A 26670-nucleotide genomic window follows, 5' to 3' on the forward strand; every position below is an offset into this window, starting at 1 on the left:
TCTGAATTCTACTTTCCATTTCACTTAACCAGGAGCTGTTCTGGTAACATCACTACAGCTGCATTAATGGGAAGAGAGCAAAATTAGGCCCAACTTCTTTAATATAGCTAAAATGGGATCAATCCTATAGGCAAGATGTTTCATCTTATTTCTTTTAGTCTGACTGAAGCGTATCCTGCTATTCCTTGATGTGGAAAGTGTTTAATACTGTGCTTGAACCAGGCCAGCAGTCCGAAAACAAGAGTTCAGCGATCAAACTGGACTGACCATGTCTACATCCATCACACGAACAGGTGTTCTGGTAAGAACGTGTACGCACAGGATCTTAGTGTACCTAAACCCTTCCCCATTAAAGCAATCATGTCTGTGATGACCATCTCCCATGGTTATATTTTCTAATGTTCTATCCTGGTTCCTAACTGCTCAGAAGAAGCCAATTTTTTAATGTGGGTTTGTTTATAGCAGTGTTCATATATACACCTGGGTTGAGCTTGGTAGCTATAGCAGCACAGAGCTCAAACACGGGCCCAAATATGTACTTGGCTTCTAAGGAAGGTATTGCACCCTGCATTGAGTTTTCTCCTGCTTTGACTACATTGCCACCAGTATCCCACCTTGTTTGTTGAAAGTTACTTGGGGCCTCTCCATATAAGCAGTGGAGGCATCTTTGTTTGCTGTACCCAATACTAGAGTGCACTGCATGTCATGCTCCACTTCCTTGTGCTAAGCCCTACTCCAATACTTAGTCATTTATTCAGCTTTTTAAGTAAATCTCATGTTGCTCACACAGCTGTTTCTTTTCTCCCTTCCAAAGGGAGAAAAAGCTGTAGTGTGAGATTTCAAGCAGCCAGCAGAAGAAAAAGATAGATGTAGGGCTTCAGTCGGAACTGGTTTTATCTCCTCAGTCTTTTCATTTTCAAATAAAAAAATCTTGCTTACGAGAACTTTACGTTGGCAACAACACCTGTCCCTGAAATATTGCTTAAGCCTCAAAGTTGAAGGCTAAACAGGACCCTTTGCCCAGTCTGACTATACAGTAGATTACAAGATAATCCCTTGAATATTTTATGCAGGAATGAGTGTGCAGCATCCGGGCAGCAGGGTAACATGAGCAGTTGAGGCGCAGCCTTATAAAAAGGTTTCTACACTTAACTCCTACCAGGTAGCAACACTGTAAAGCCTCAGAGACTGAAACTCTTTGCAGTCAGGGGGAAAACCAAAGTCTGGGGCTGTCTAACTCTTGCATCACTGGCCTCTGAGGCAGAGCTGATTTTGACTCAGATACCTTTTATGTGGTTTATTTGGGAGGCTTTTTTTGCCTGCTGGCTTCCAGTGCCTGATGAAATATGCCTGTTGCTGCATGACTTATTGATTCTTTACGAAGTGTGAGGAAGAGATGCTGGAATTCCAGCAGAGAGGTGCCATAGGCTCTCTGGGTGTGGGTACTTTCTTCCCCCCTCTCCTTCTGTGATGGGGATTATTGAAAGAGAAGGTCTGGCTAATTAGCTTCAGTTGATGGTTTGCTTAAATCAGGCTCAAGCAGGGATGGAAATAGCTGCTGGTGCTGCTCACCAATTAAGCCAGTGCAGAACTGGAAGCAGATTGTGCCCACCATCAACACAGCCACATCCTACTAGCCCAGATGCAACTTCCAGCCAAAGTCCTCACTGCAACATGGAAGCACCAGCACATGGTAAGTTTTCCATTGGACTTCATTGCTAACACTTCTCTATAATGATGATGAGAGAATGGAGGGCATTAAATGCTGTTCCCAGCTGTTCCCAGCAGTAATTGCACTCCATGCAATACAGGAGGTCTGGAAACATCTTTTCACAAGATTTTTTTTTCTTACTGCAACTTTAAAATGTAAGCCACTAGATAGCTGTGATGTGCATGAGAAATCTAGTCACTGGGTAATGGTTTGTGCTGGACATTGGCTGTAGTGATCACAGATTTAAGTGGGAGAACAATACCATTTTCAGAGGAACATGAGCAGTAAGCATGGGTGACTGGTGCTTCCTAATACTGGGGGAGCATCAGCAGCCTATTGGTGACTGGGGGGGTGTCCCCCCCCATTGCTCAAACTGGGGGGCTTGGTGACTGGGGGGCTGGGGACAGAAGGAGAAAAAAATTGGGGGGAGGGCTGAGCATGCGTGCCCCCCCCATGTGAAAGTCTGAGGGGGAAGGGAAAAGGGCCATGGAGGGGGAGAGAGTGAGGCTGGGGCTGGCACCAGGCAGGGATTGGACTTGGGGCTCGGGTCCACTGCACCCGTGCAGCTGCCCCTTCCCCTGTGCCAGGAGTCATTGCCTGGCACCAGTGTCCACTGCCCTCCAGCCCTGCACTGGCCCCGGTTTGGCTGCAGCCCCACACCTCCTGGGGAGGCCCAGCGCTGGAGCGGGGCCAGCCTTGGCTGCACCACTGGGCTGGAGAAGATGGAGCCCCAGGGACCCTGGCCCCGGTCCACCCTGTCTAAGTCATCCCTGGGAACAGCCTGGCAGCTCCTGCAGAGTTGTGGCGCTGGGGAGCCAAGAGTGGCACATGGACCCTCCTGATCTTTGCAGGGGACAAGGGTGGGCTGCAGCTGTGAGGTGAGCTGAGCTCTGCCTGCTCTGCACCTCCGTGCCTTGCTGTAGCCTTTGAAAGTGGCGCACTGCCATGTGTCCTGCTACTGGGTGGGCCAGACAGCAGGGCACGTGGTGCTATGCCGTGCTGCTTTCAAAGGCTGCAGCGAGGCACGGAGCAGGCAGACCCAACTCGCCTTGCAGCTGCAGCCCACCCTTGTCCTGTGCAAAGATTGGGGGCAGGGAAGAGGGGATCATGTGCCCTCCTTGGCTCCCTGGCACTGTGACCCTGCAGGAGCTGCCAGGCTCCACTTGTCCCATGACCCAGCCTGGCCAGGGCTCCATTCACTGTGAAGGCTGCGGCGCATTGGAGCCAAGGGGTTGGGGGAATGTGCCACCCCTCCCCCACAGTGGCAGGAGACACCAGGCTCCAATTGCCCCAAGACCCAACCTGGCCCGGCCAGGGCCCCATTCTCCAGGGCTGGGTCATGGGGCAATCCCCACAGTGCAGCAGGGGCAGGGGTGAATGATTCAGCCCTGCCCTTACCCCGCTTCCTCCTGCACTGTGGGGGTCTTGACCTGCCCTTCCCCCACCCCCCACCAGAATCTAGGGGAAGAAAACTTACTTACCTTTCTGCTGTACTGGGCTGGGTGTGAGTCTGGTGGACCCCCCCCTTCCTGCTGCAGCAGCTGTGTTGCCCTGGCGTTTGGAGGGGCTGAGCCCTGATAGCTCCCCCTTCCACTGCCCCCAATGGCTGATCTCCACTGCCACTGGAAGTGCCCCCGGTGCTTCTCTCAGGGGGGGCATGGATAATCTCAGGGGGTGCACAGGCACCCATGTGCAGCAAGCAAGCCCCAGTTCCCAAACAGAAGGAGCAAGTGCACTCAGTGTATAAAATCTTTTCAGCCGGAGTCCCTAACATGCAAGTTTAGCACCTTTTTTACAATTAAAGTTGCTGAGGTGTAGCTTTTTCTGCAGTACTTAAAAGGTCTGCAGTGGTTTCCAGATTAGCCTTTTATTTCCAGGGTTTTACATCTTTTCTGTGAATGCTAAGACTACATGCTGGTTGATTGATAAATCAGTTGTGCCATCCCACCCTCTCACCTTCACAAAATTCTTGCATTTTTCAGTCCATCATGTGAAGTTGTCTTTTAGATTTTGGGTTTGAGTCTGATCTTCCGTATGCTAACTTTAGACCAGCTTTAGCCCTTGCTGTTTTCAATGGAGTTATTCCTGTTTTTTCATCATGATAAATGAAATTTAGGCCATTTAGGTAACTTTTTGTGTAGAGGGAAAGTGTTGGCCCTAAGAAATGCAAATTGTACACTCACAATGGACATATATGGATGATTTGATGCACTCCTTTGAAAGGTCCTCAAACCTACTGTGTTTACAAAAATCAAATACCTCGGGAGTTGGATTCTCTACTTGGTGGACTATAAACTAGTCAGGTCTTCCAAAATTCTTTTCCAGCCCATTTCAGCAGAAATGGTACTGCACTGTCAACCAGAGCCTCTAAAACTAGAATTTGACTTTGCTTGGTGTGCTTGATTTTTTTTTAAAAAAAAAAGTTGTTTCTGCATCCGTGCCATTGGTATTCAGAACCCAGCTGAACTGAATGTAGCTTGCTGCACCACTCTCATCCAGTGTAATCCACCACTCTTCCCCCAGGTACACACCCTGTTCATGTTACATTTGAGCAGACTACAGGGTCAGCATTTCTCATATTTACTCAAATATAAGACATGGTTTTTTACCTAATCAGCACAGGGAAGAAAGCTTGTCATCTTACTGCCACATATGAGGAACTCTGATTAAATGTACTCAGTAATGGAAACCAACTACAGAGTTGGTTAAATGGAGCCAACACAGACCATGACTATAAAATACAAGGCCCATATTGGACAAACACCCTGATGGAAACATTTTTTCAATTTTGTGGGGCCCTTAAAAAAAAATAGGCAGTTGCTCCACCAGGAAGGAACAAGCACCAGATCTGGAGGTACTGCAATACCAGGCCAGCACTGGAGAGGCTGAAGCAAGCTCAGACAACCTCCCCTGGTGCCAAAAATGCTGATGGGAGCTTATCATGTTTTTTAAAATTTAGTTTCTAAGGCCAAATCAATTCTGAATTAAGTTCCAAGTTTTAACTGAGCAGAATTCAATTATTCAAGTCCATGTGGGGCTACCGCTGGCAAGTAGTCTATCTCCAAGACTCTGTAGTCTGGAACTTCAGATGCTCCTTAATTCATGCCAGGCATCCTACATGAAAGCCCCAAACCCCAAAAGCCTTGGAGTTCAGATGATCCCTAGTCTCACTTTCTCCTAGCCAAAAGGCCAAAAGAGGAAGCTGGGGGGAAAGCATGAAAGCCTACCACAAGCAGTGGTTAGCGCAGCCCATGTGAGTAAGATATATGGTAATGCCTATTATACTAATTCCCTTCAGTGCTGACTCTCTTGAATACATTTTGACTTCATTTTCATGCCCATAGTTCAGCTGCACCTTTCTTTCCCATTTCCAGTTATTCCTGTTTCTTCACCAGCCTTAGATGTCTGGCAAACATCACCAAATGGGGACCCAAACAGTTCAATTAGAATCCCTCTGTTGGCCCCTCCCTCAGCCTGTTGCATATAATTAATGTGGTCTTGCCCTTCATGAAGTATATCTGGACCTGGTTGCCTTGTGCCTCACCTGCATATACATTTTTGGAGCATCCCCAGATTTATGACAAGAACACCCAGTTCCAGTCATGAGTAGGGGGCTAATTAGCACATGGATCCTTTGTGGGGGGTATTTGGAGTACACATGTATACTGAGCAGTGCTGAGTTGTGGGGTCGCTATGACTTGAAATACTGTTGTCTCTGCTGGGGCCCAGCTCAATGAACAGTATGGTTCATTCTGAGGTTTTTAGGCTTTGGGGTAATATCAAACCTGGCCTTGCAGCTCAATATAGAGTGGAATGCAGGGAGAGACTGCAGGGCCTGCCTAGCGTGAGTAGATTCTTTTTGGTATTGGGTGGTGGAACTGGAGCATGGTCCATCCACTCCATGCATTGACCTGGTATTGCAGTGCTTCTAGGACCGGTGCAAAAAAAAAACAAACCAAAAAAAAACCTGTTTGATATTGTCTATTTTCTAATAAAAAATTACGAAAAAAAAAAAGGCTTGTACTATATATAAGCAGGTAGCAAAATGTTGCTTAAAAGCTTTTTTGTGAAATACTTGTTTAAGACTTGCAGCAGTTTCAAAAGAAGTAAAATACATAAATTCTGAATGAACTAAATCAATGGGTACCTATAACAGTTTGCATGCATATAACTGTATATGTTTATTTTATGGTCCATATTTTCAAATATGCTTTTCACTTCCAGGTGCTCAGGGAGAGGAGGGTCTGACAGTAAAGGAGTCGGGGGAGGGGTAAGGGGGCATCAGTGGAAAGAAGTTGGAGCAGGAAGAAGGTAAGGGGGTTACTGGACCCCCTAGATTTATTTTCCCTGCTATAGTAGTGTGAGGGGGACAAATTCAAACCCCCATTATAACAAACTTATACATTTTCCATATATATATATATAATTAACTATTGCAAGGGGGTAATTTTATACTTAGGAACATTTTATATTCAAGTAAATACAGCAAATTACAAGGGAAAATTTAATGACACACTTCTCTTCATAAAAATGAAACGGGAAAGGAATATGTTTTTCTAGGAGGTGCATATGCATGGTGTGTGTTGGCAGTGGATAAGGGGCAGGGAGCAGATATTTGTAATATTTGATGCAACTATCTAAATTTTAAACTTTAAAGGGTTTTTAAAAAAAAAGATTTTAATGTGAAAAAACTCCAATACTCTTGGGTTTTCCAACCTTTTGCAACAAAACTAACCTGCCAGAGACTGCACCACCAATAGAAAACACATCGTGGTATACACAAGCAAAAACTTGACATGAACAAACTGAGCAGTGCTGAGTATAAAAATATAAAACTTTAGGTAGTCTTACTGCCAAAATACTTCCCCCAGCCAGATGAGTGGCATTCCCTTTTTCCTTGACAGCAGTATGCCTTGAATGTAGAAAAATGCTCGATATAGTTTTGCTCTCCATTGTTCCATTAGATTTTACCACATCCATGGTTATCCCTTTTGGTAGGCTTCCCTCCCATCCCTTGAGCCATGGAGCTTTTCTTTGAATTTGTCCCCCTCACACTACTATAGCAGGGAAATAAATCTAGGGGGTCAGGTTGCCCCCTTACTTTCTTCCCGCACCAACTTCTTTCCACTGATGCACCCCACCCTGCTTTACTGTCAGACCCTCCTCTCCCTGAGTCAATGGTCCTAACAGTAAACTCCTCCTTTAGAATAGGTGCAGAATGGGAGTGGTAAAGAGTAGAAGTCCAATTCAACCTATAAGATGTCTAAGTGGATTTCAGTGCCTAAGTGTGATTTTATTCCATGCTGCTCAAGTCCCTGAAAATTCATTAATGCATCTACTTTTGTAGATAATCTGATAAAAAAGGAGCAGGAGGACTCCTCCTTGTGCATTAATGATTTTTCAGGGACTCTACCAGGGTGGAATAGAAATACACTTAGGCACCTAAGTCCACTTACAGACCTCATACATGGAATAGAATATGGTGTAGTAGACTTAAGGCTAAAAGGTGACAGTGGAGACCTGGGCTCTACATGGACATAGATACACCTCCTACATCTCCCATCAGGGGTTGCAATACCAAACACTGATGTGGACTGAAGTCAAATTCATTCATTCAAAATTCATCCTGATTCAGTTTAATGAACCTAGATATTTTGCTTTGGGTTGAACTATTTTGTATAGATTTGTCCTGACCCAAAATCAGTCTTTTTGGCAAACGTAAAACTTACCATGTTTCAATATTGCAGTAACTACATTTTCACTGAAAAACTTAACTTTGGATATTCCAGGCAATACTAACTGCTTACCCACATCAGTGAAAAGTTCACAATCTAGCCCTGCAAAAGCAAGAACAATGAAGTGAGCTCAGTTTATAGTCACCAAAAATGTTCTTCAGTGATTTAACCCAGGCCCAGCTAAAGGTACTTACAAAACTCAAGGGCTTTAATTGACTACTATATGATTTTGTGAGGTATCCAAGGCTTTGACTGAGAATATTGGAGAAACAGTGAGGGTGGCCAGTGGGACTGAAACTTCCAGTAATTAATTATTTTCCTTGAAGTTTCCCTCATGGCATCATTATGTGCTTCATTAAAGGAAAACAAGTGTGAATCTCCTTGAGAGCATGAGGAAAACTGGTGGGTCAAAAATATTAAATGATTAAAATAATGATGGTTTTTCCCGGGCTGGTACTTTGTCTTTCCTGGAGGAGTTCAGATCAATCACGTCTGAGGCCCAGCCACCACAATGGCCAGGCAGAGCACCACACTCTGTCGGTGTGGGTCACACACATTGCAGGCCCAGATACTTTTTGCCATTGCTGCATGTTAACATGCCATTGGTCATTTGGGACTGACTTTGTTTTTTTTCTTTCTGTGTTATGTACTCACAGCTATGCATAGTTCTGCAACATAAATACTTGCATGCATCCAGTGTTGTACTGGGGAGCTGTCTGTTAGCCTTTGATTACAGGTTACAGTATAGGATATGTCAAGCTAGGAGGTGGGTCAGAAACATGATGGCCACATTGGACATTATCAAGCCAATGGTAGGATTTTTCATGGTGTGCTCTGAAGGCCCACTCAGCTGTAGTTTTGGTATTTGTTGGTGTTCAAATCTCATGAGCTATTTGGTTCAAACTGTGGTCATTTTGGAAAATCAGCCATGAGTCTGACATATTGACTGTATTCATTCTTATGAGATTTTGGCTACATCATAGTAGATTTGATATATGGGACCTTCCAGGCCAGAACACAGGAACCAGCCAATGCTGTATATCAAAATTCTCCTGAAATTTATAACCTTGGTTCTGAAATATCTGCTTTGGCCCATTTCTAATGTAAAACCAGAATTATGCTTGTACAATCAACCTTGGCTGTTATATTTCCTGATTTCTCAGAGTGCTTAGCTATGCAACCTCTTTGTTGCACTGGGATAATTCTTCTAATATAATGATTTGTATCACTTTCCATCTGAGGATCAATTTATTTAGTCTTAAAAACACATTTGGGTGTGGAATTATATTATCCACACTTACAGATGGAGAGACTGTGGCTCAGAGATGTTACATGTGACTTGGCAGAATCATTTACAGAACTAGGAGAAGAACAGAGGATACAGACAAAAATGCAGCTCCCTGGTCTAACTTGTGGTGCTTCACGGAAAGTGCCATGAGTTAGACTGACACTCCCAACCCATCATGTTAGCTGTTGGGTTGGGATGATGGGGGATTGAGCTCCTAATTGAAGCTGATCCAGAGAGAGAGACTGCCTATCTGCAGCTTCGTCCCCTAATCCTGCCCTCCTCCCATTCCTGGTGCTGTCTCAACATGGGAGGGGGAGAAGGAGGTTCATTTTGGGGTTTGCCAGTCATGCTGGAGTGGGGGGAGGAGGTGGATTTGAGTCCCACACCATGAGGTGGGGTGAGGGGACTCCAATCTACCTGCTCCCCTCCTCCAGGGCAGCCAGAATGGACCTCCCTCCCATGCCTTCTCCCCCTTCTATCCTGAGACATCATTGAGGATGAGGCTGGGCTGCTTCAGCCCAGCTGCCAGAGCAGACAGAAGTTAATGAAGGCACTTGACTTTGTAGCACCTTCATTTGAACCCTCATATAAGTAGTGTTAGTTGTTGTGCAATTGGAGCACTCTATGGCCATGCACTTCTGTTTGGGAACAGTTGTAGAGTGCTTTCAAGGGGCTGATCACACGACAAATGTAATTTCTGGCTGCATGTAGAGACTTCCTAATTCTTAAACTTGTATTTCAGGCAGTGGGTTAAAACACTTCTGAGCAATATCAGAAAGGCTTTAGCAAATCTATTTGCATATAGTACAGCATGTCTGTACCATTTTTGCCTCTTTCCCACCCTTGCCCTCACTAATTCACATGCAAATACAGCATTTGATGTTTCAATGTGATTTTTTTTGTTATATGGTTCTTTCCACACACTCAAAGTCAGAAAAAAATATCTGAGACTGGCACCCATTCAGAGTCCTGTGAAGAAATACTTAAAGAAATGCCAGCTATGTTACTAACCTCAGACAATTTTTATTTTTTATCCTCAGATATTCCTTTAAGCCACTTGAATCCTATCCAAAGCGGACAGAAAACAGCAGAATATGTTGAGGGCTCTCCATCAACTTACAACAACAAATACCTCACCATCCCTCAAAATCGGCCCTCTGGGCATTGTGACAGTATCAATAGGGCTGCTGAGCCATCTGGCTGCACAGAGACTTATGACAATGCTGTAAGTAGGATTATTATAATTGTTGACTTATTCCATTAGTACTGTTGACAAAGAGGGATAGCCATGAGGGTGGGGAGAGGGTTGGGGGCAGAGAACAGCATTACGTTTCTTTTGCCTATTAGTGAGAAAAGTGACCCAAGTGACCATATGTAAAATGTCACCACTTTACTCAACAGTTCAGGTTCCTTGGGATAATTCTAAAATAGTGACTGTATTCAGGTTTGATTCCAGCTTGGGCTGCTCCATAATTTTTTGTTGTAGGTGAGAAGAAAAGAAAATCTGCCTTGACTCACAGAGCCTGGGATACGTTTGCAGGGCTTGTAATTAGAACCCAAAGCCACGGCCCCATGATCAGTTTACCTTGTAACCCTGGAAGATGTTCTGGAAGCAACAAAATGCAGAACCCAAGATGCCACTTTAGAGTCGATTCCCTGAATAAAATAGAACGTTACATTACGCATAGCACACACTAAGCACTGATTTTTTTTTTTTAGAACACAAGAACAAAGGGTTGAGAAGGGGAGAGAGTATATTGAAGATACAACATATAACCCCTACAGTTCTCTTTGTTAAAAATTTGGAAAACTGTATTTTATTATTAACAATTATCGTTTATTTTATTTTCATCTCTTACAATATGCAGTATCTCCCCATGCAAAAAGATGCTACATAATCAGGGAAGCATTGCAAAAGAAAAACTCCTCATTAAAGTCCATGGGAATTTTAACGTGGCTTCAGTAAAAAAAAAAAAAAAAAAAAAAGATTAAGCTGTAACGGGACAAAAGCTTCACTGCCTTGTGGGACCTGAGAGAGAGGGAGACAGAAAGAAATAGGCATCTTTGCAATCTGCTCATTTCCTTTCTCTGTGTGGTTGCAGCAACATCCTTCCTTGGAGGTTGCTATGGCAGCTTCTCAGGTAGCAGCTGCTGGGATGAGGCACCTGGGTACCTACAGGTGATAAACAGGAAAACACCCTGAACAACTTCTCATGTTCTCAGACCTGCCTCATCCCATTTCCTCGGCGTTTTATGTGCATCTCACTTCCACAAAAAAAAAAAAAAGGAGAAGCAGGAGGATAATGCTGGGAGATTATCTTCTGTAGAGCTTGCTAATGGATTTCCCTGGATTGCTGCTGATGCCAGCAACCAGGTGGTGGTGACATCTTCCCCGTGGAGTGTGTTGTGTGAAGCTCTGTGGAAGAGAGTTTAGGAGCCTGAGGTTTGGGGTTTGCACCATGTCAGGGATGGAACCAGAGAATCTGCATGGACTGCCCGTGAGTACAGTATGTCCGTGATTTAAATGAGGAAAGGGGAACATTTTGATTCTTGGTCAGTTTAGGGTGTGAGTGTAAGTTTAATTGTATGTTAGAGCAAAGCGTTTAAGGTGTGTGTGTGAAGCATCCAGAGGAGTCACATGTGGGACCATCTGATCTGTGCATAGTGGGATGATATATGGAGGGAAAAGGATTTATGCAGCAACATGGAGAATGGGTGTAGCTAATTGAGAAGCCAGGAGATGAAGCACAGTAGTGATGAGAGGTGAACACAGGAGCTATTAGGACCCTGCAGAAAAGCATACGGGGGATGAAGGTGTCAACAAGCAGTGTGTTATCCATAGAAATAGCAACAAAAGAAATTCACATGAAAGCCTTGGGGTAAAGTTGCTACATGGCACAGTTTGCCAAAAGCAAGTTGTTGTTACTTTAATTCAACATGCTTCACTCATTAGTCCCCTTCCCTTTGTCATACATCTCTTTCTACCCATCTCCACACTGATCTCAAACAATCAACAAGAAGATTTAACACCTTGGCTACATTTGCTTGTATATGTGTTCATTAATTTGTATGGTTAATGGGGGCTTGCTTCACGTTTCATATATTACATTGTACATAGTCATGGCCTGTCCTAGGGTGTGTGGAAGTGAGTGCGATTGTTAGATAGGCTTTTCAGAAAATTTGGGAAACTTACAAGTGACTGTTTTAGTGATTGTCGTAAAACAGGGATTAGAGTTTTGCACAGAAATTGCAGAACTGAAATGTGCATTGATGTACTTTGATGATGGCCAGAGCTGAGGGTACATGGTTACAGGTTGTGTTTGGGATAAAGACATCTGGGCTGTGGGTCATGGAAGAAAATTATTTTTAGCTCATTTGAAGCAACTTATTAGAGAAAAGGTGCTCACAAGTGGAGTGTGGATATGGTGCAGAATGACTTCCTTTTCATTACCTTTCTATGATGTGTAGAAGTGCATTGCTCAGTCTAGCAGTCTCAAATTATAATAAATATTAAAATGTATTCATGCTGATAATTGTTATATCTTGATAGCCATCCAGGCACTACATATTATTCTCTCAAGTCTTCACAGCCCAGGCTTGGTGTCTCCCAAACTCTCTTCCCTTAGGCCTACTTCTCCTCCTAACACCTTGCAAGTCCTTCATGCTCCAGATCATGGTACTGTTTCTTTCTTTTCCTCCATTCAGAACACACATTGCCCTGAACTCCCTCTACCACAGCACAGCCTGGCTCACAACATGTACCCCACCATGTCTCCAATCCACATTGTGCACCTTACTGTCCTACCCATTCATATCTAGAATGCGGATACAGATTGGTGAATTAGGTATGTGTGTACAGGCCCTAAAGAGAGAATCATTGTTTTCTATGCATGTGAGTGAGGTGGATAGGTAAGTAGTGCCTGTTATTTTTTTTTATAGACACCAGGACATATTGGAAAGTGCTGGCCTGAGTCGTACTTCTTTGCAGGCAAAGCTGATCTTCCACATGATTTAATCTGGGCTCCTTCTGCTTACACAGATCCCCAGTTAATCCGCAGCATTTACTTCAGACAGCTAATGCTTTCTTGGGCTTATACACTGCAAGGCCCTGAGCCTGGTTATACGCTGCAAGCCTGGTTTTGGACGTTTTCTTCATCTGAGATTTTTCCCTTTTGCTTTCAGATTATTAACAACTACCTGGACAGACCTCACGTGAGGGCTGTGGATGGAGCATCCCCAAGTGTAATGCATTTCAGGGACAGCAAGAGGAAAGTAGACTATGTTTTGGCCTATCACTACCGAAAACGCACCTCTCACCACCATCCATCTGGTGGCTCTCTGGGTGGCTTGCACAGACCTGCCAATTTGGCTGTTGTTTCTAATGGAGAGACGGGAAAAAGCCACGGTGAAGAGCAGCCACAGCAAAATCACGACCAGAATATGCCCCAGCAGCAGCCAGATCAGGCAGGTGCTCATGTGATTGAGCTGAGCCCCCTGGATGCCCTGGAGGAGGAGAAACAAGAGCAGAGGGAGGAGTATGAGCGCAACCTCATGGAAGCTGGGCTGGAAATAGAGAAAGACATTGAGGTAAGAGGGCAAGGAGCATTCCCCTGTGTACCTCTGGGCTTCTCACTGGCAAGACGTTGCCTGAATTCAGTACAGAAAGTAAATATGGAGAGGCTCTTAATGTCAGGGGGGAAAGCACTGGTGAACAGCCCAGGGCAGCCTGGACTCTGTTTTCTTGCCAGTGGCTTTCCTTCACAAAACTCTCTTGCCCAGACCAGAGTGAACTGCTGTGATTTGAGGTTTCAAGGAAAAGGTCATCCTGCGCTTCAAATGCGGCTTAGAGGCATTGTTGTCCTTTCACTGTGAAGGCATGGCCCAAAGCCTACAGAAATCCCATCTTTCATTGCTTTCAACTGGTTTGACTATGCTGAAGTTATCACTGACCTACGCTGGTGCTAAGTGAAAGGAGAAACAGGGCCTGCACTGTATTCATTAGGAATAAAAAAGCACATGGTACTACCCCCATCCCTTCTTTTCCCAACATTTCTTGTGCACTGGCCATATTTTTAAAATATACATTATGTCCACCTCTAGCCTAGTCCGAAAGATAACAAATTGCTATTGTTACCAGCTAATGAGTTTCTCCCTGAAATCTGTGCTTAAACACTGACAATACCTAGTTTATAGTCTGCTGGCAGGCCTTTGGGGGGGGTGGGGGTCAAGCACATGCATATTCAGAACTCTGTTTGAAATATGGAAATAACTTTTAATATTTTGTCTAAACACTTCATTGCTTGGATCTGAATTATTTGCTCACTGTTTATATTTAAAATGTTAAAAGATGAAAAAAATACTGAAAATTTAAGCCACTCATTTTTGCCATTTCCTTTGATAAGATGATTCAATTTTGTTTTCTTTTACTAGAAAAAATATTTGGTGTCTAAACATTCTTTTTCTTTGTAGTGAATTGTTAATTGTTTCCCCCCCATTTGAATATGAAATCATTTCACTTTTAATTTAATTTTAATATAATTTTAAAACATATCTCTGTACTTAAGTTTTACATGGAATATACACAGTTGTTAAAATGCCTTTGAGTGTTGAAAGTATATATGGACAAGTTGTGCCTGTGTTTGTCTTGAAACAGATATATCCTGGGATCGGCAGGTATACACATCACCTTTCTAATCAGGGTTTAGTGAGTGGCTGAGTGTGCTGCTGCTTTTCTGGCATTGATTCAATGATGCAGTCCTAGGATAACTGTCCAGATGCAATTTATGATGTCCCAGAATAAACTGTTAGTACTTTTTATCCTGTGAACCTTTTTAGGATTTATCCTGGGACACTGGACATGGATGTCTGAACAATTGCACTTTGTCCTGGAATAAAATGGCTTATCCTGGGAAAATGCAATGTCTGTGTGTAACCCTATATTACAGGCATCTCACAATCTTTAACGTATCTATGCTCACAACATACCTGTTATCAACCCCAGTTTGCAGATTGAGAGCTGAACCTAAGGTTATGCCTACATTGCAGAATCAGTGTCCTCAAACATGCGGTCCCTTCTGGCTTTTTTGAGAGGCAGAGATATTCATATTTGCTACAATAATATTTGCTACTGTAGAGGCTTCTCATTTTGGGTGCTTCTAAGCTATGGGTACCTGGCTCTAGAAACCAGAGGCCTTGTTTTTGTAAGCAGTTAAGTCCTGTGGTTCTTATTTATTTCAGTGCAGCTGCTTAGTATTTCTGAAAAGTGAGCCCAAAATACCAACCACCTCTGGAAATATGGGCTTAAATGGCTTGCCAGGTTTCACATATCAAGTCAATGGCAGGGTTGAAAAGCAATTCAAGGTCTTCTGACACCTCCCTTGTATGCTGTGTTGCTTTGCTCGGTTGCAGTTATTTTGGCTGAAGGAACACACTTGGTTGGTACAAAAGTGAATTGGGAAGTGAACTGAAGAAGTTGGAGTTCAGATCCAGATTGGTTTTGTGCTGAGTTTTAGGTTGAGGTTTGATAGTAACTGAAACTTCATTAGCTGTATTTCTGTGATCTCATAACAATAACATTTAGAAACTCCATGAGATTAGCTCTTTTTTTTAATAAGGCTTCCTTCAGATTAACCTGTAAAGGACTAGAAATCCAAGTAGATTTGTTTTTTTCATATTATTACCCACTTGAAAATCAGTTGTGAATGTCTCTCTAGTAATATACAGCATGTTGTTTTGAGTAAAATAATTTATGGAGAAATTTGTTTGTTGGCAGTGCTGCTGCTAATTTTTCATCAAGGTTGTGTTAATGGTGTAGGAGGGGGAGGGAAACAACCCTTTTTAATGGAATGAAAGATTTCTGGGGAAAGTTTATTCAATGATGTATTTTCAATGGCAGGAGGGCAGGGTGGCACCTTAGAGACTAACTTGTTCAGAGAGGCATAGGCCTTATTTCTGTTTTTGAAGATTGATGAGAATGGTTTCTATTTCTTTCTAAAACTTGAATATCTCAGGGGAATGCTTTCATTTTTTCTCTCATTTTTCTAGCAGATAGGGGGATGGAAATAGCAGGTTGAGGTGAGAGTGGTATAGGTAAGAAGATGTCAAGTGGCACCAAAGCAAAGAGCACTGTGTGGCGCATTTCACTTTCCTACTAGTTGAGGGGTCCATGCAGGATCTGTGCTTTTTCTCTCCTCCCCTGGCTGAGGAGAATCTGGGGGGAATATAATATTCTTTTTTTTTTTTCAGCCCACAGGTTTATTTTCCTTTTCACAAGATCCTTCTTCAACATTGTGTAGAGGCTGCCATGTTGTTATCTTTTTGCAGCATTTCATAAGGAGAGGTTCTCTCCATTGATATAGCAAAGAGCTGACCATAAGTATTGTGTCAAGCAGAAGAATGAGGCTGACTTAAGAATGTCTTTCTCAGCTTTATGCAGAAATATGCAGGATGCCATAACAGCTTAAAAAACAAAAGAAGGTCATACTAATCCACAAGTTCTTCCTCGTGGAGTCTTCTCTCTCCTGATATATTTTAGTGTTTTATTGTGCTGTCACTTGGATTGATTGATTGTTTTTTCCTTGTCTCCCTTTTGCCTGATTGACGGGACACTTCACTTGTAGCATTATTAATGTGTGGATTTCTCTGTCTATACCCCTTTGTTGATCTGTATTCCACTATGAGTAAGGCTGATTTTCCTGTATTTCACTATGAGTAAGGCAGCTTAATCCTGATCCTTTTAAAACTGTTGGTAAAAATTCTAAGGTTCATTCAGCTACATGAGCCTATCATGGTGTTTTTTATATCTAACTAGCTGGCCCACAGGAGACTAGATTTTTTACAGTCATTTTTTGTGGCCTGCCTACCTTGCTTCTGACCCTGCGAGAGAAAGCTTCAGTGAAAATGCACTCTGCCTCATTGCTACCATTCTTTTAAGAGCTGGGATATAAGATTTTTTTCTGCTTAAGTTTTTTCTTCCTTTGTTTAAACGTGTCATGTTAATATTCTGTTTGTATTTGCCTGTTGAAAACTGAATAACTTGATAAGGTAGATGATGCCTTATTTGAATTACCAGATTGAATGATCAGTTCAATGCTAGTTTTGAGTCACTAAACAGAATGAGAATTCAGACTGTTTTAAATTTAAAAATAAAAAGATCAGAGTACAGGAACAAACTACACTGGACCCTATCCCCAGCTCTACCACTTCTCACCTGTAAATTAAAAAAATTCCACCACTTCCCAACTTGCTTATAATTCTCCATCACTGATTGCCTTGCTCTGCCCATAATTAATATTCCTTCCTTGTTTTGTTCTCTGATTGAAAGATTCTGGTAGATACATGCTGTTTAATAAATGTAAAGCAAAGATTTCAAGAGAGTGGCCCAGCATACATTGTCATATTCTGGTGTCTCGTAGCTCAGTGTGGTGGAGAACTAGAACATGTCTCTGAATCTGACCTGTTTGACATTATGAAGGGAGATAATTATACAGTGATGTAGGTTCATATATTTGGTTATAGATCTAACAAGCTTGCATTTTCTTCTGTTAAGAATAGGCACCAATGAGGTTAACAATGCCTTGATTTATGGCTCAGGGTGCTGTTGGCTTAGAAGAATTCCCTCCTAAATCCCCAGAAAGTACTAATCCCCATTTGCCCTTTTCTGTTGGCTCAGTCAGTATCTGAAGCTGCTTGAGATGCTCCATCAACAAACATTTTTGCCTATCACAGAACATCAGTAGTTGACTTAAATTTGAATTGCATTGTTACTTTAATGACCAGTACTGTACAGTGTGCTGTATTCACCCCAGGATTATGTATATTGCTAAAGCATAATAGGGAGAGAATGAGAAGACATTTGAGAGGCATCATGGCACTCCGACACAATGGATCACTTTACCACTTGTTATTTAGCAATCTGCATTTCATTTATAACACTTCAGGGATGAAAATACTTCTTAAAATGCTTTTCTTTAGATGATTTTTAAAAATCTATTTATTAATGAATCCAACCCATGGAATAACAGATTTAGGATTCTAAAACATATCCAATGCCCCAAAATATACACAGACAGATATTGCTTGAAACTCTTTCTTTCTTGGTTTCACAGCTGTTTTTTGCACAGCTTTGTTTATTAGTAGCATCTTCTCCACCTAAGCTGGCTCTCTATCTTGCTTCCAGCTGCTAAATCAGATTTAAAATACTATGCATATATAGGATGAACATACATCTCAGTTTGGCTGATCCCAACTTGCTGTAAAAATTAAAACGAGTGTCCTGGGTGTCCACGGTCCATGGACTGTGCCCTGACCTGATTTTTTTTTTTTTCTCCTGGAGTATTTTTTGACCCCTGGATATCCAAGGGTCTAATTCTGCCCCTGCGATGCAAATTTGCAGAGCGGGGAAACATTTTTTTTTTGTTCCCACATGTGCCTTCTGCAGTCTCTCAAAGGGGGTTGAGATGGTACAAGAGGCACGTGCGTGCTTGTTTGGATGCGCCCATGGAGGTCAAGCAAGGTCCCACGACTGAGAAAGGACAAATATAGCGCCCATCTTTAAACAGTGGAAAAGGAGGACATGAGGCAACCAGAGGCTTGGTTCTCCACAGATACACTTCGGTAGCCTGCCAAAGCATCTCTGTGGTTGGCCCTTTCCCTGGTGCTGAAGCACGCTGCCTGCCTGTGCGGGGCAGGCAGCGGCGCAAGCTGCAGGGACCTGGACTGGCTTGTGCTAAGTAAGTAGGGGTTGAGGGGCTGGAGGAGGGGCCAGGGGACCTGGGGGGGGGGCCTTGCCTAGCCCCAACTCCCTGTTCCTTTCCCCAACTCCCCGTTTGTTGCTAGCAGCATCTGTGGGAACTCCCTGCTTACCGCTGCCACCATGCCCCCCCAGCCACTGTGGGCATGTGTCATTCATGCAGGGGACCCATCCCTCCTAAGCAGCCCCCACACCCACAGTCCCCCCACCACCTACCCACACACTGACTCACATCCCCCCACCTGCCTTCCCACCCCCTAAAAAACCCCCCACATCCCACCCCCCAACCACATGATAAAGAAACTAAAAGCAAACATTAAAACATATAGATATTTAGGATTTATTTTATTATGATACTAGAGATGCTGGTAGGCTCCCAAATTTCTTTAACATTGTAACTATAGCAATAAAAAATTGCCCATCTGATCAGTCCTTCTCTTTGTCTCTCTTTTGTTCTAAATGTGGAAGAATGTGGATTTTGGGGTATTTTAAAAAGTGAATTTGGTATGTTGCTTCAGCAATCTAGCTGACACAAGGGGCTAGTGTCCCCAGATATCAAGTGGCTGGGCCCCAGAAGATTCTGAGGGCAAGTAGTCCTGAGCCGCTGGCCAGGGCAGATTTTTATAATGCTGGGGCTAGCAATTGTGCTGGTCCCAGGCTCTAGCTCCCCCTGGCTGCAGATCTGGGAGGAGCCAGGCAGGGTTATTTTGTCCCAAGTGGCACAATTTACTCCACAACAAAGAGCCCTGGCTCAAATTTGCACTGCTTCTCTTTGAGCTGCTGCAAGCACACGTGCTTGCATGTATGGATGCACCCCATGAGTTCTCAAAGAGTGGAGACAGAAGTGACAATTTTCACCCAATCTGACCACAGAAAGCAGTCTATAGCCATGACCAAACACAAGTGCACAGCTGCAGACCTCTTCAAAAATGGCTGATTGGGTGAAAATCTGAACCTTCATTGCATGAAGGTTCAGATGAAGATGTTTCAAAACATAGCATCTTCTGTAACTTGTCTGCCTGCCTACCAGCCTCTGAGTTGTTTTCAGAATGGGAGGGAGGAAGGGAGTGCGGAGAGTTCAGTTTGGGGTTTTCTCATCTGCCCACTGGAGGGTGGGCCAGGTGTACTGGATCTCCCCTGAGGTGGGGGGTGGGCTCCAACTGACCAAGCCCCACCTCCAGTGCTGGCTGAGGAACCCCTAGACGGGGCTCTCTCTACTCTCGTTCCCCACTCCCATTCTGAAAACAGGGCAGCCTGGGAGGGAGGAGGGGCCATTGTTAGGGAAAACCAGCAAAGCATTGTCAGTTACAGCCAGGAGCTGCACTTCTGTCTGAGCCCAAATATAACAATCAAAACCTCTGCAATTCATTCAGCCAGTCCCTTGAGTACTCTAGGATGAATCTTATCAGGTCCTGCTGACTTGATAGTATTTAACTTATCCAGGTACTGGTGGGAATTGTCATGGTTTTTTTCCCCTTACTCTATGCTGAATTTCTGCTGCTCTTCTCCCCTCACTCCCTGTCCTTGATACTCATTGCAGTAGTCAGCTGACAGTTGATCTTTTTTTTGTGAAGATGAAATAATGAAAAAATAAAAGTAAATATTTCAGCCTTCTTTGCATTGTACCATATTAGCTTCTTCTCCAAATTCAGGGACCTACACTTTACTTGGTTTTATTCCCCTTCCTTCTGACATTTATAGAGTACTGTTTTTGTTACCTTTTATGTCGCTTGCTAGCTGTACCACAATCTGTGCCTTAGCTTTTCTGATTTTGTCCTTACATGCTCATGCTATACTCATTTTTAGTAATATAGACAAGTTTCCACTTTCTGTAAGAATCCTTTTTAAATGTCAAGTTGTTGAAGTGCTTGTGGTTTAGCCAAGAAGGTTTCTACCTATACATCCTGTCCTACCTTCCTATCAAGATAGCGTGCTCTTAACACTGCTCTTTAGAGAGTTAACTTCCCTATACTCATCTTTCCCCCAGACTTGCCTCCCATGTGATTCTGCCTGTCAGTTCTCTGAGTTTGTCATAATCTGCTTTTCTGAAGTTAAGTCTTTAGCCTGCTGCTCTCCTCTCTTCCTGTCCTTAGGATCAAAACCATCTACTATTTTCATGATTACTGTTATCCAAATTGAATTTCTACCTTCGTATTCTCAACTAGTTCCTCCCCAGCACTAAGAAGCAATTGAGAAGAGCCCCTATTAGTTGGTTTCTCTGCCATCTGTATATAAAAAAAAATTGTCCTCAGTATAATCTAAGAAATTTCTAGATAGTCTGTGCTCTGCTGTGTTACCTTGCTAGCTGTTATATGAGCAATTCAATCACCCATACCCACCAGGTTTGTGATTTGGACACTTCATTTTGTTTAAAATAGCTTTCTCCCTATTTGGTGGTGTAAAGTAGTTATCAACCATAATATTTCTGTTTTCCCCCTTTTATCTTATAGACTTCCAGTATAACTATCTCCCTCTTTGTTTTGAACCTTAGAAGTAGTATATATGTCATTACTATGCAACACAACAATTCCTCCCTTTTCTCTTGGCTGGCCTTTCTGAACATGCTATACCCATCCATGCCAATTTTCCAGTCGTGAACTATTCCCTCAAGTCCCATTATCCCAATTATATAAACATTTTGGCTGTGGTACTACATGTTGGACTGCCAGCTCTTTCTGCTTATTCCCTATCTTTCTTGCATTAGACATCTAGGATGACTAGCAGCTTGCCCCACTACTTTCTGTCCTACTAAGATTTCCCATATTTCTTCACATTTCTAGGCCTTTATCTAGGTCATCCCCCCACTTTTTTTAACCCTATCTGTAAGCTTTTGTCACTAGGTCCTGTAAAATATAACTTGTCTTCCTTGTCAAGCCTACTTTAAGCAGAAACATGCTTTGCTTTTGTATGCATAAGACAAAGCTCCATTAAAATTAAACTTCTTCAGGGAAGAAAAATTTTCTCAAAGGAGTAGGAGGAGGTGGGAAATTATGAATAAGATAGGTAACTATTTAAGGGAGAAATTCCATTTCCACTGTAAAGAGGGGTTCTGGGATGAGCCCCAAACACAACCTTATTCTCCTGAAACTTGGTATTGAAATAAGTACTAGAACCTAAACATAGCTTACAAGCATCTGGATGTCACTAATACTAAGAGTGAAATCCTAGCCCTATTGGAAGTCAGCGGATTTTTTGGCACTAATTTCCATGGGGCTAGGTTTTCCTGCAGGAAAGTTAGCTTTCGTTGTAGCTCAGCCAATAGTAAATGAATGAAAACTGTAATGATACACAAAGGTGATTGTTATTACTATTTTTGTTATATCAGTATCCAAAATGTACTAGTTGCTATAGAGACACAGGAAGGCATAGGCTGTGTACACATTCAAATAATCTGGGAGAATTCTCCCAGGTTTGTTTTCCTAGTAGAAAAAATTCATTTAGAAATATATATATAGACATTTGGGGCACCCATACACATGCAACGAAGCTGCTCCAACTTGCTGTAATTACAGCATGTCAGAACAGACCCAATTAATCGAATCTGCTGGAGCATGGTAATTACCATGCTCTGCTCCAGAAGACTCCAGTGTCATATGTATCAGCATTCCCACACCGAAAAATGGTGGCAGGGGCACTGCCTTATACTCCAGATCCTCTAGGATTGGTCAACAGGACTTGGAAAGGCCTGTGGAGCTTTGTAGGAGCAGGGCCCCACGCAACTCCATGACCCTGACTACTTTTACGGACGTATTATTAGAAAGCTTGAGTTCTTGCCTTGTACGCTTTCTCCAACAAATCATTCTGCCTCTTAAAATGCCATGAACTAACAGAAATGTGGCTAAAGAACAGCCAAAGAAACAATAATATGCATGATCACCAAACACAAAATGAAAAAGAGCTCCGGCAAGAGAGGATGAACATGAAATACCATCAGCTCAGGGCCTATCAACAATTATTTTTAAAAGCATTTGCATATATAAATAGAAGAAAAATTAGGAGATCTTATTATAGCCTAAGGCAAAGGGGTCTGAGACCAGATGTAGAGCACTAGCAATACCTTTGAGCTTTTCTGGGCAGCATATGAAAAGAGTGAAAGGAGATTCAATAAAATGTTAAATGACCTTGGATGTTATAACTGGGGATAGTCTATTAATTAGATCAAAAGGGACAGGAGTGAGCCAGGGAATGTAAAACTCCATGGAGTATATTCTTTCTCTGTCTCATTTGGAAAAAGGTACATTAAGTATTCAAGAAAAGTGAATGGATGTAGAACCTGGATAGATCCCTTGGTTCTTTTTCATCGTGAAATATTACATGGCATGTGCATCAAAAGACAAATGGTTTTAACATGAAGATAGAAAATCATCTTTCACTCAGAATTCAAATAACGTGGAGACTATCCTCGTAGAATTGGGAATAGAACCCAATTTTATTAAGTGGCAAGTGGCACACTATCTCCTCTAATCTCTCAGGGTGCATCTACAACTGTGCTTAACTGCACAGTAGGCTAATTTGCTGCGGCGTAAACATCACAGTCTACACATGCAATGCTATTAGACTGCAGCAAATTAATTTTCACTGCCATAAGATAGTATTGTTTGGGACAGTACGATTTTATGGTGGCAAAAATAGCTGCACCTAAACACACAGGTAAATGCTGACCTGCGCATAAATTGCACCCAGTCTGCCTAGGTAGGAGGGGACCAGACCCCTGCCTGCCTGCTAGCCACACTGCTCTGATCTTTGGGCACTCTTATGTACCAGCCAGCCCCTCCAACACCACAACCCAGAGCCTGGGGCTGACCCCCCAAGCCGGCTAGGGGCTGCTGTGCCCTGGCACAAACTGCTGTGGTCCTGGGTGCACGTGTAGATACTGTGCCCAAGAGCTGTTAACTCCAGCACAAATTGTGCCGGAGTTTATTGCACCACAATAATTGAATGTGTAGATATACTCTCAGTATAAAAATATAAACATGATGTGCCTGTCTTAGCCACCTATAAAATGAAGTTACTTTCATATAGCAATTTTAAAAAGTGGGTCAGAAACCTACAGAAGTGTGACCCACACAGTAACTACAGCATCCTCTGTTGGAGTCTGGCAGAGAGAAAGCAAGCTTTTCACTTGTTTGTCTCACACTGGTAGGAAAGGGAAAACGTAACAAGCACTCTCTCAGTTTGTTCATAAGTCAGTCCATGAAAACAGTTTTTAATTATCAATGGCTTTGTTTTCAGCAGAAATTAATCTGTAAATTAAATCCACTGGGACAATCAGAAGAGCAGTACTTGCAGCCTCTCAGGGCTACCTAACGACACAGATGACAGTGCAATAACTAGAAAGCCTGGAGAAGGGATTTCAGGTTAAATAGCATTAAAGAATATTGCTCTAATCCCCAGACAAGTGTAGTGCAGCTAAGAAAGAAATCCACACATACAGAGACATGGAAAGGCACAATGAAGACACCTAAACTGTGGTCTGTAATGATTCAGCAACTGGCAAGAAATCCAACTACCAAGAAAAGAAATTTCCATAACATTTGCCAGAACATTTCAGGATGCCATTAGTGAAGGATGAGAGAGAGCACAGTGTGGGGAAAATGGAAGAAAAAATTTGACCTGAATTGCAGTTTCCCCCACTCCATCCCCACACTCTGATGCAAACAGCAAAGCTTAGCTCTGGTTCTCTCCATTGTCTGCCACAATGATGGATCTCTATCCTCAAATGGAGATAGAAATAGGAAGGACTATGTTATCGACCTGAATTTGATCAAGCTGAGGTTTCCATCAGTGAAATAAAGACAGAATATGCTCCCATCCTACTCAAGAAAGTGCATAGTGGTCATGAAAGAAAACAAGTGGTTTGGGATGTCACTGGAGAGGTCTCAGGTGGCTTGCTCACTGCTGTACCTGAGCACTCCTGGATCTTCAACAATGATGCAGTGGGAGTAGCATGCAAATTTAAACACTGCATAGTATGTGGAGGTGGTAATTAAATAGTGACTTAGGATAAGGGGAAATACTAGAAAACTGGATGCTTTCTCTGTAGCTCTTTCTATGGGAGACCCAAGGAGCCTTGGCTGAAATCTGTTTTGGGGTAGTGTGGAGATTTAGAACTTGGGGTTATGGGTAGGGACCTACTTGAGTCATGGTTTCATGATTTTCATGGAAACCATGAAAAACAGCATGGGCTGCAACTGCCATAAAAATGGCATTGGCTGCAATTTCCCAGGAAATCAATGGAAAAAAAACTTAACAAAAATAGAATGCTGGCTCCCCAGTGGGAGCCAGTGGTCTTTGCCACCACTGTGGCCTGGCTTTGCAGCTCACCCAGGAGAAGAAGATGCCACCTGGAGGGGTGGCACAAAGGGCAGATGCCAAGATGGTGGCTGCCCCCTCTTGCATTTTCTATCAATTAGCACCAAGAGGTGGGACAACCAGCAATTAAAATGGTAGCTGCCCCGTCTTCCTTCCTCCCCCCTGAGGCCTCTCTGTTGGTCAGCGCTGAGGGGCGGGGCCTCTGTCAGTCAATGCTAAGGGGTGGGGCCACTGCAAAATGACTGCAAAATTGGCTTTTGGGCCACAACCAATCTATGAAAATTGCTTTCTCTCATTGCGAGTTAGGTCCCTGGTTATGGCTTATGGCCTATAACGAATGCTTAAGGGAAATGCAGATACAAAGTGAAATGCAATCCCTGCCTGAAAGCCTTACAGTCTAAACAGACAAAAAAAAATACTGGGAGAAGAAACAGATACAGATGATGGGCATGTCTTGACTGCACTGGTGATTAAGTATGGAATAGAATCTGTTCGCACACTTCCCTCATCTGGAGGCTGGGCTTTCTGGGATCTACTCCAAAGCAAAAAGTACAGCTGAGCAAAAATGTCTTCCCCCTGTAACATGAAAGTGCAGTTGCAACTACAGCATTTAAAACAGTGCTTGAACAGATGCCCACCTTCCTTCCTTGGTTCTTTACTTTCATGAATGCAAATGGCTATGGAAGTATCTCAGATGTACAAGACTAGGGAGGAAATTATCAATCTATTTTTCCTTCTTTTGCTTTGGCACTTCATTCTTGAAGTACAGTAAAATGCTATCCAACTTCAGTAACTTTTACAGGACCGTGATTGCCTAATAGCAGTGCCAGTGAGACAAAAATGTGTGGCTCAGGCCTTGTTTTTTTTTTTTTTTTTTTTTGCTTTAGTGGTGGTTCTGAGGCTATGAGGTGAGGTTCTGCAGACATTAAAGACAGCCAGAATGTTGCTGTTGTGCATAGGGAAATGGGATAAGACCCCTTCAGCAGAGAGGGCAAGCAAGCTTGCTTTTAGAGTAGGAGGAGCTGCTATCAAGAAGAAAGGGTTCTCTCCAAGATGTGTACTAGAGTCTTCATGAGACTTTAAATGGTGGATAAGATAAAAGGAAGGCTTTAATGGTCCAAAATTTGACCTGCATGTTGAGCACAAATGGTGAAAGCATCTTTTGAAGAAACCAAAAAAAAAGTTTGTTACTCTAGCAGTAAAAGATGTGTGTGGGGTGGGGGAGAAGGATACTTATTTAACTGTGAGGAGTTTTTCTTTAGATCTTACTAGGTCATGTGTTGCATTCATCTAACTTGCTCTTCAGGAGCTGTTAATGAACAAGCCTTATTCCCAAAACGGTAGTCATATTATATAATGATACAGTTTACGCAAACAACAATGTTTTGTTATATTAAGGTGCAGTACAAATTGAAGGGGTTGCTGTGTAAAAATGGAGGAGAGTTAAGAACAGAAGAAAGAATCTTGCTTGGAGAATGCAACACCCATGTCTTCAACTTGCACCAGTTCTTAAGCTGCTTTACATAGTTAGGATCTTAAAAGACACTGAGTTTCTCCATTCCAGTGATAGTTAACACATAAGACCGTGAAGGATTGACTCTTAGTTCCAGGTAAAGATGGTGGTTATATAGTCAGTTCCCATTGAAAGCCTATGAGAAACATGGGCAATAAACTGCTACATGTGTCTGAAAATCTCCTTCACTCTCGAGCACTGGGAAGCAAGAGAAAAAAATTAGAAAAATAGATATGGGGGGCAGAGTGGGAAACAAAATACTTTACTCTTGGGTGCATAATCCCTGCACTTGATCTGAAACGGAGATGATGGTGTTTTTCAGCTGGTCTATTCTGGAGCTAGCTGGAGACTGATTTAGCT

The 26670-nt window shown here is 42.9% G+C and overlaps 1 protein-coding gene across 1 annotated transcript in view; it reads left to right on the top strand.

Moving 5' to 3' along the window:
• The first annotated feature begins 268 nt into the window (after positions 1-268).
• The window catches only part of ANO2 (anoctamin 2), a 302574-nt gene continuing 276172 nt past the window's right edge, over positions 269-26670 (top strand). Inside the window, exons 1-4 of the mRNA XM_090043877.1 lie at positions 269-301; positions 1534-1693; positions 9775-9959; positions 12917-13321. Coding sequence (XP_089900003.1) covers positions 269-301; positions 1534-1693; positions 9775-9959; positions 12917-13321 — 783 coding nt within the window. The remainder of the gene's footprint in view (positions 302-1533; positions 1694-9774; positions 9960-12916; positions 13322-26670) is intronic.

The sequence above is a fragment of the Crocodylus siamensis genome, chromosome 4 (assembly GCF_052110815.1).
Source record: "Crocodylus siamensis isolate JL-2025a chromosome 4, ASM5211081v1, whole genome shotgun sequence".
Taxonomy (NCBI): domain Eukaryota; kingdom Metazoa; phylum Chordata; order Crocodylia; family Crocodylidae; genus Crocodylus; species Crocodylus siamensis.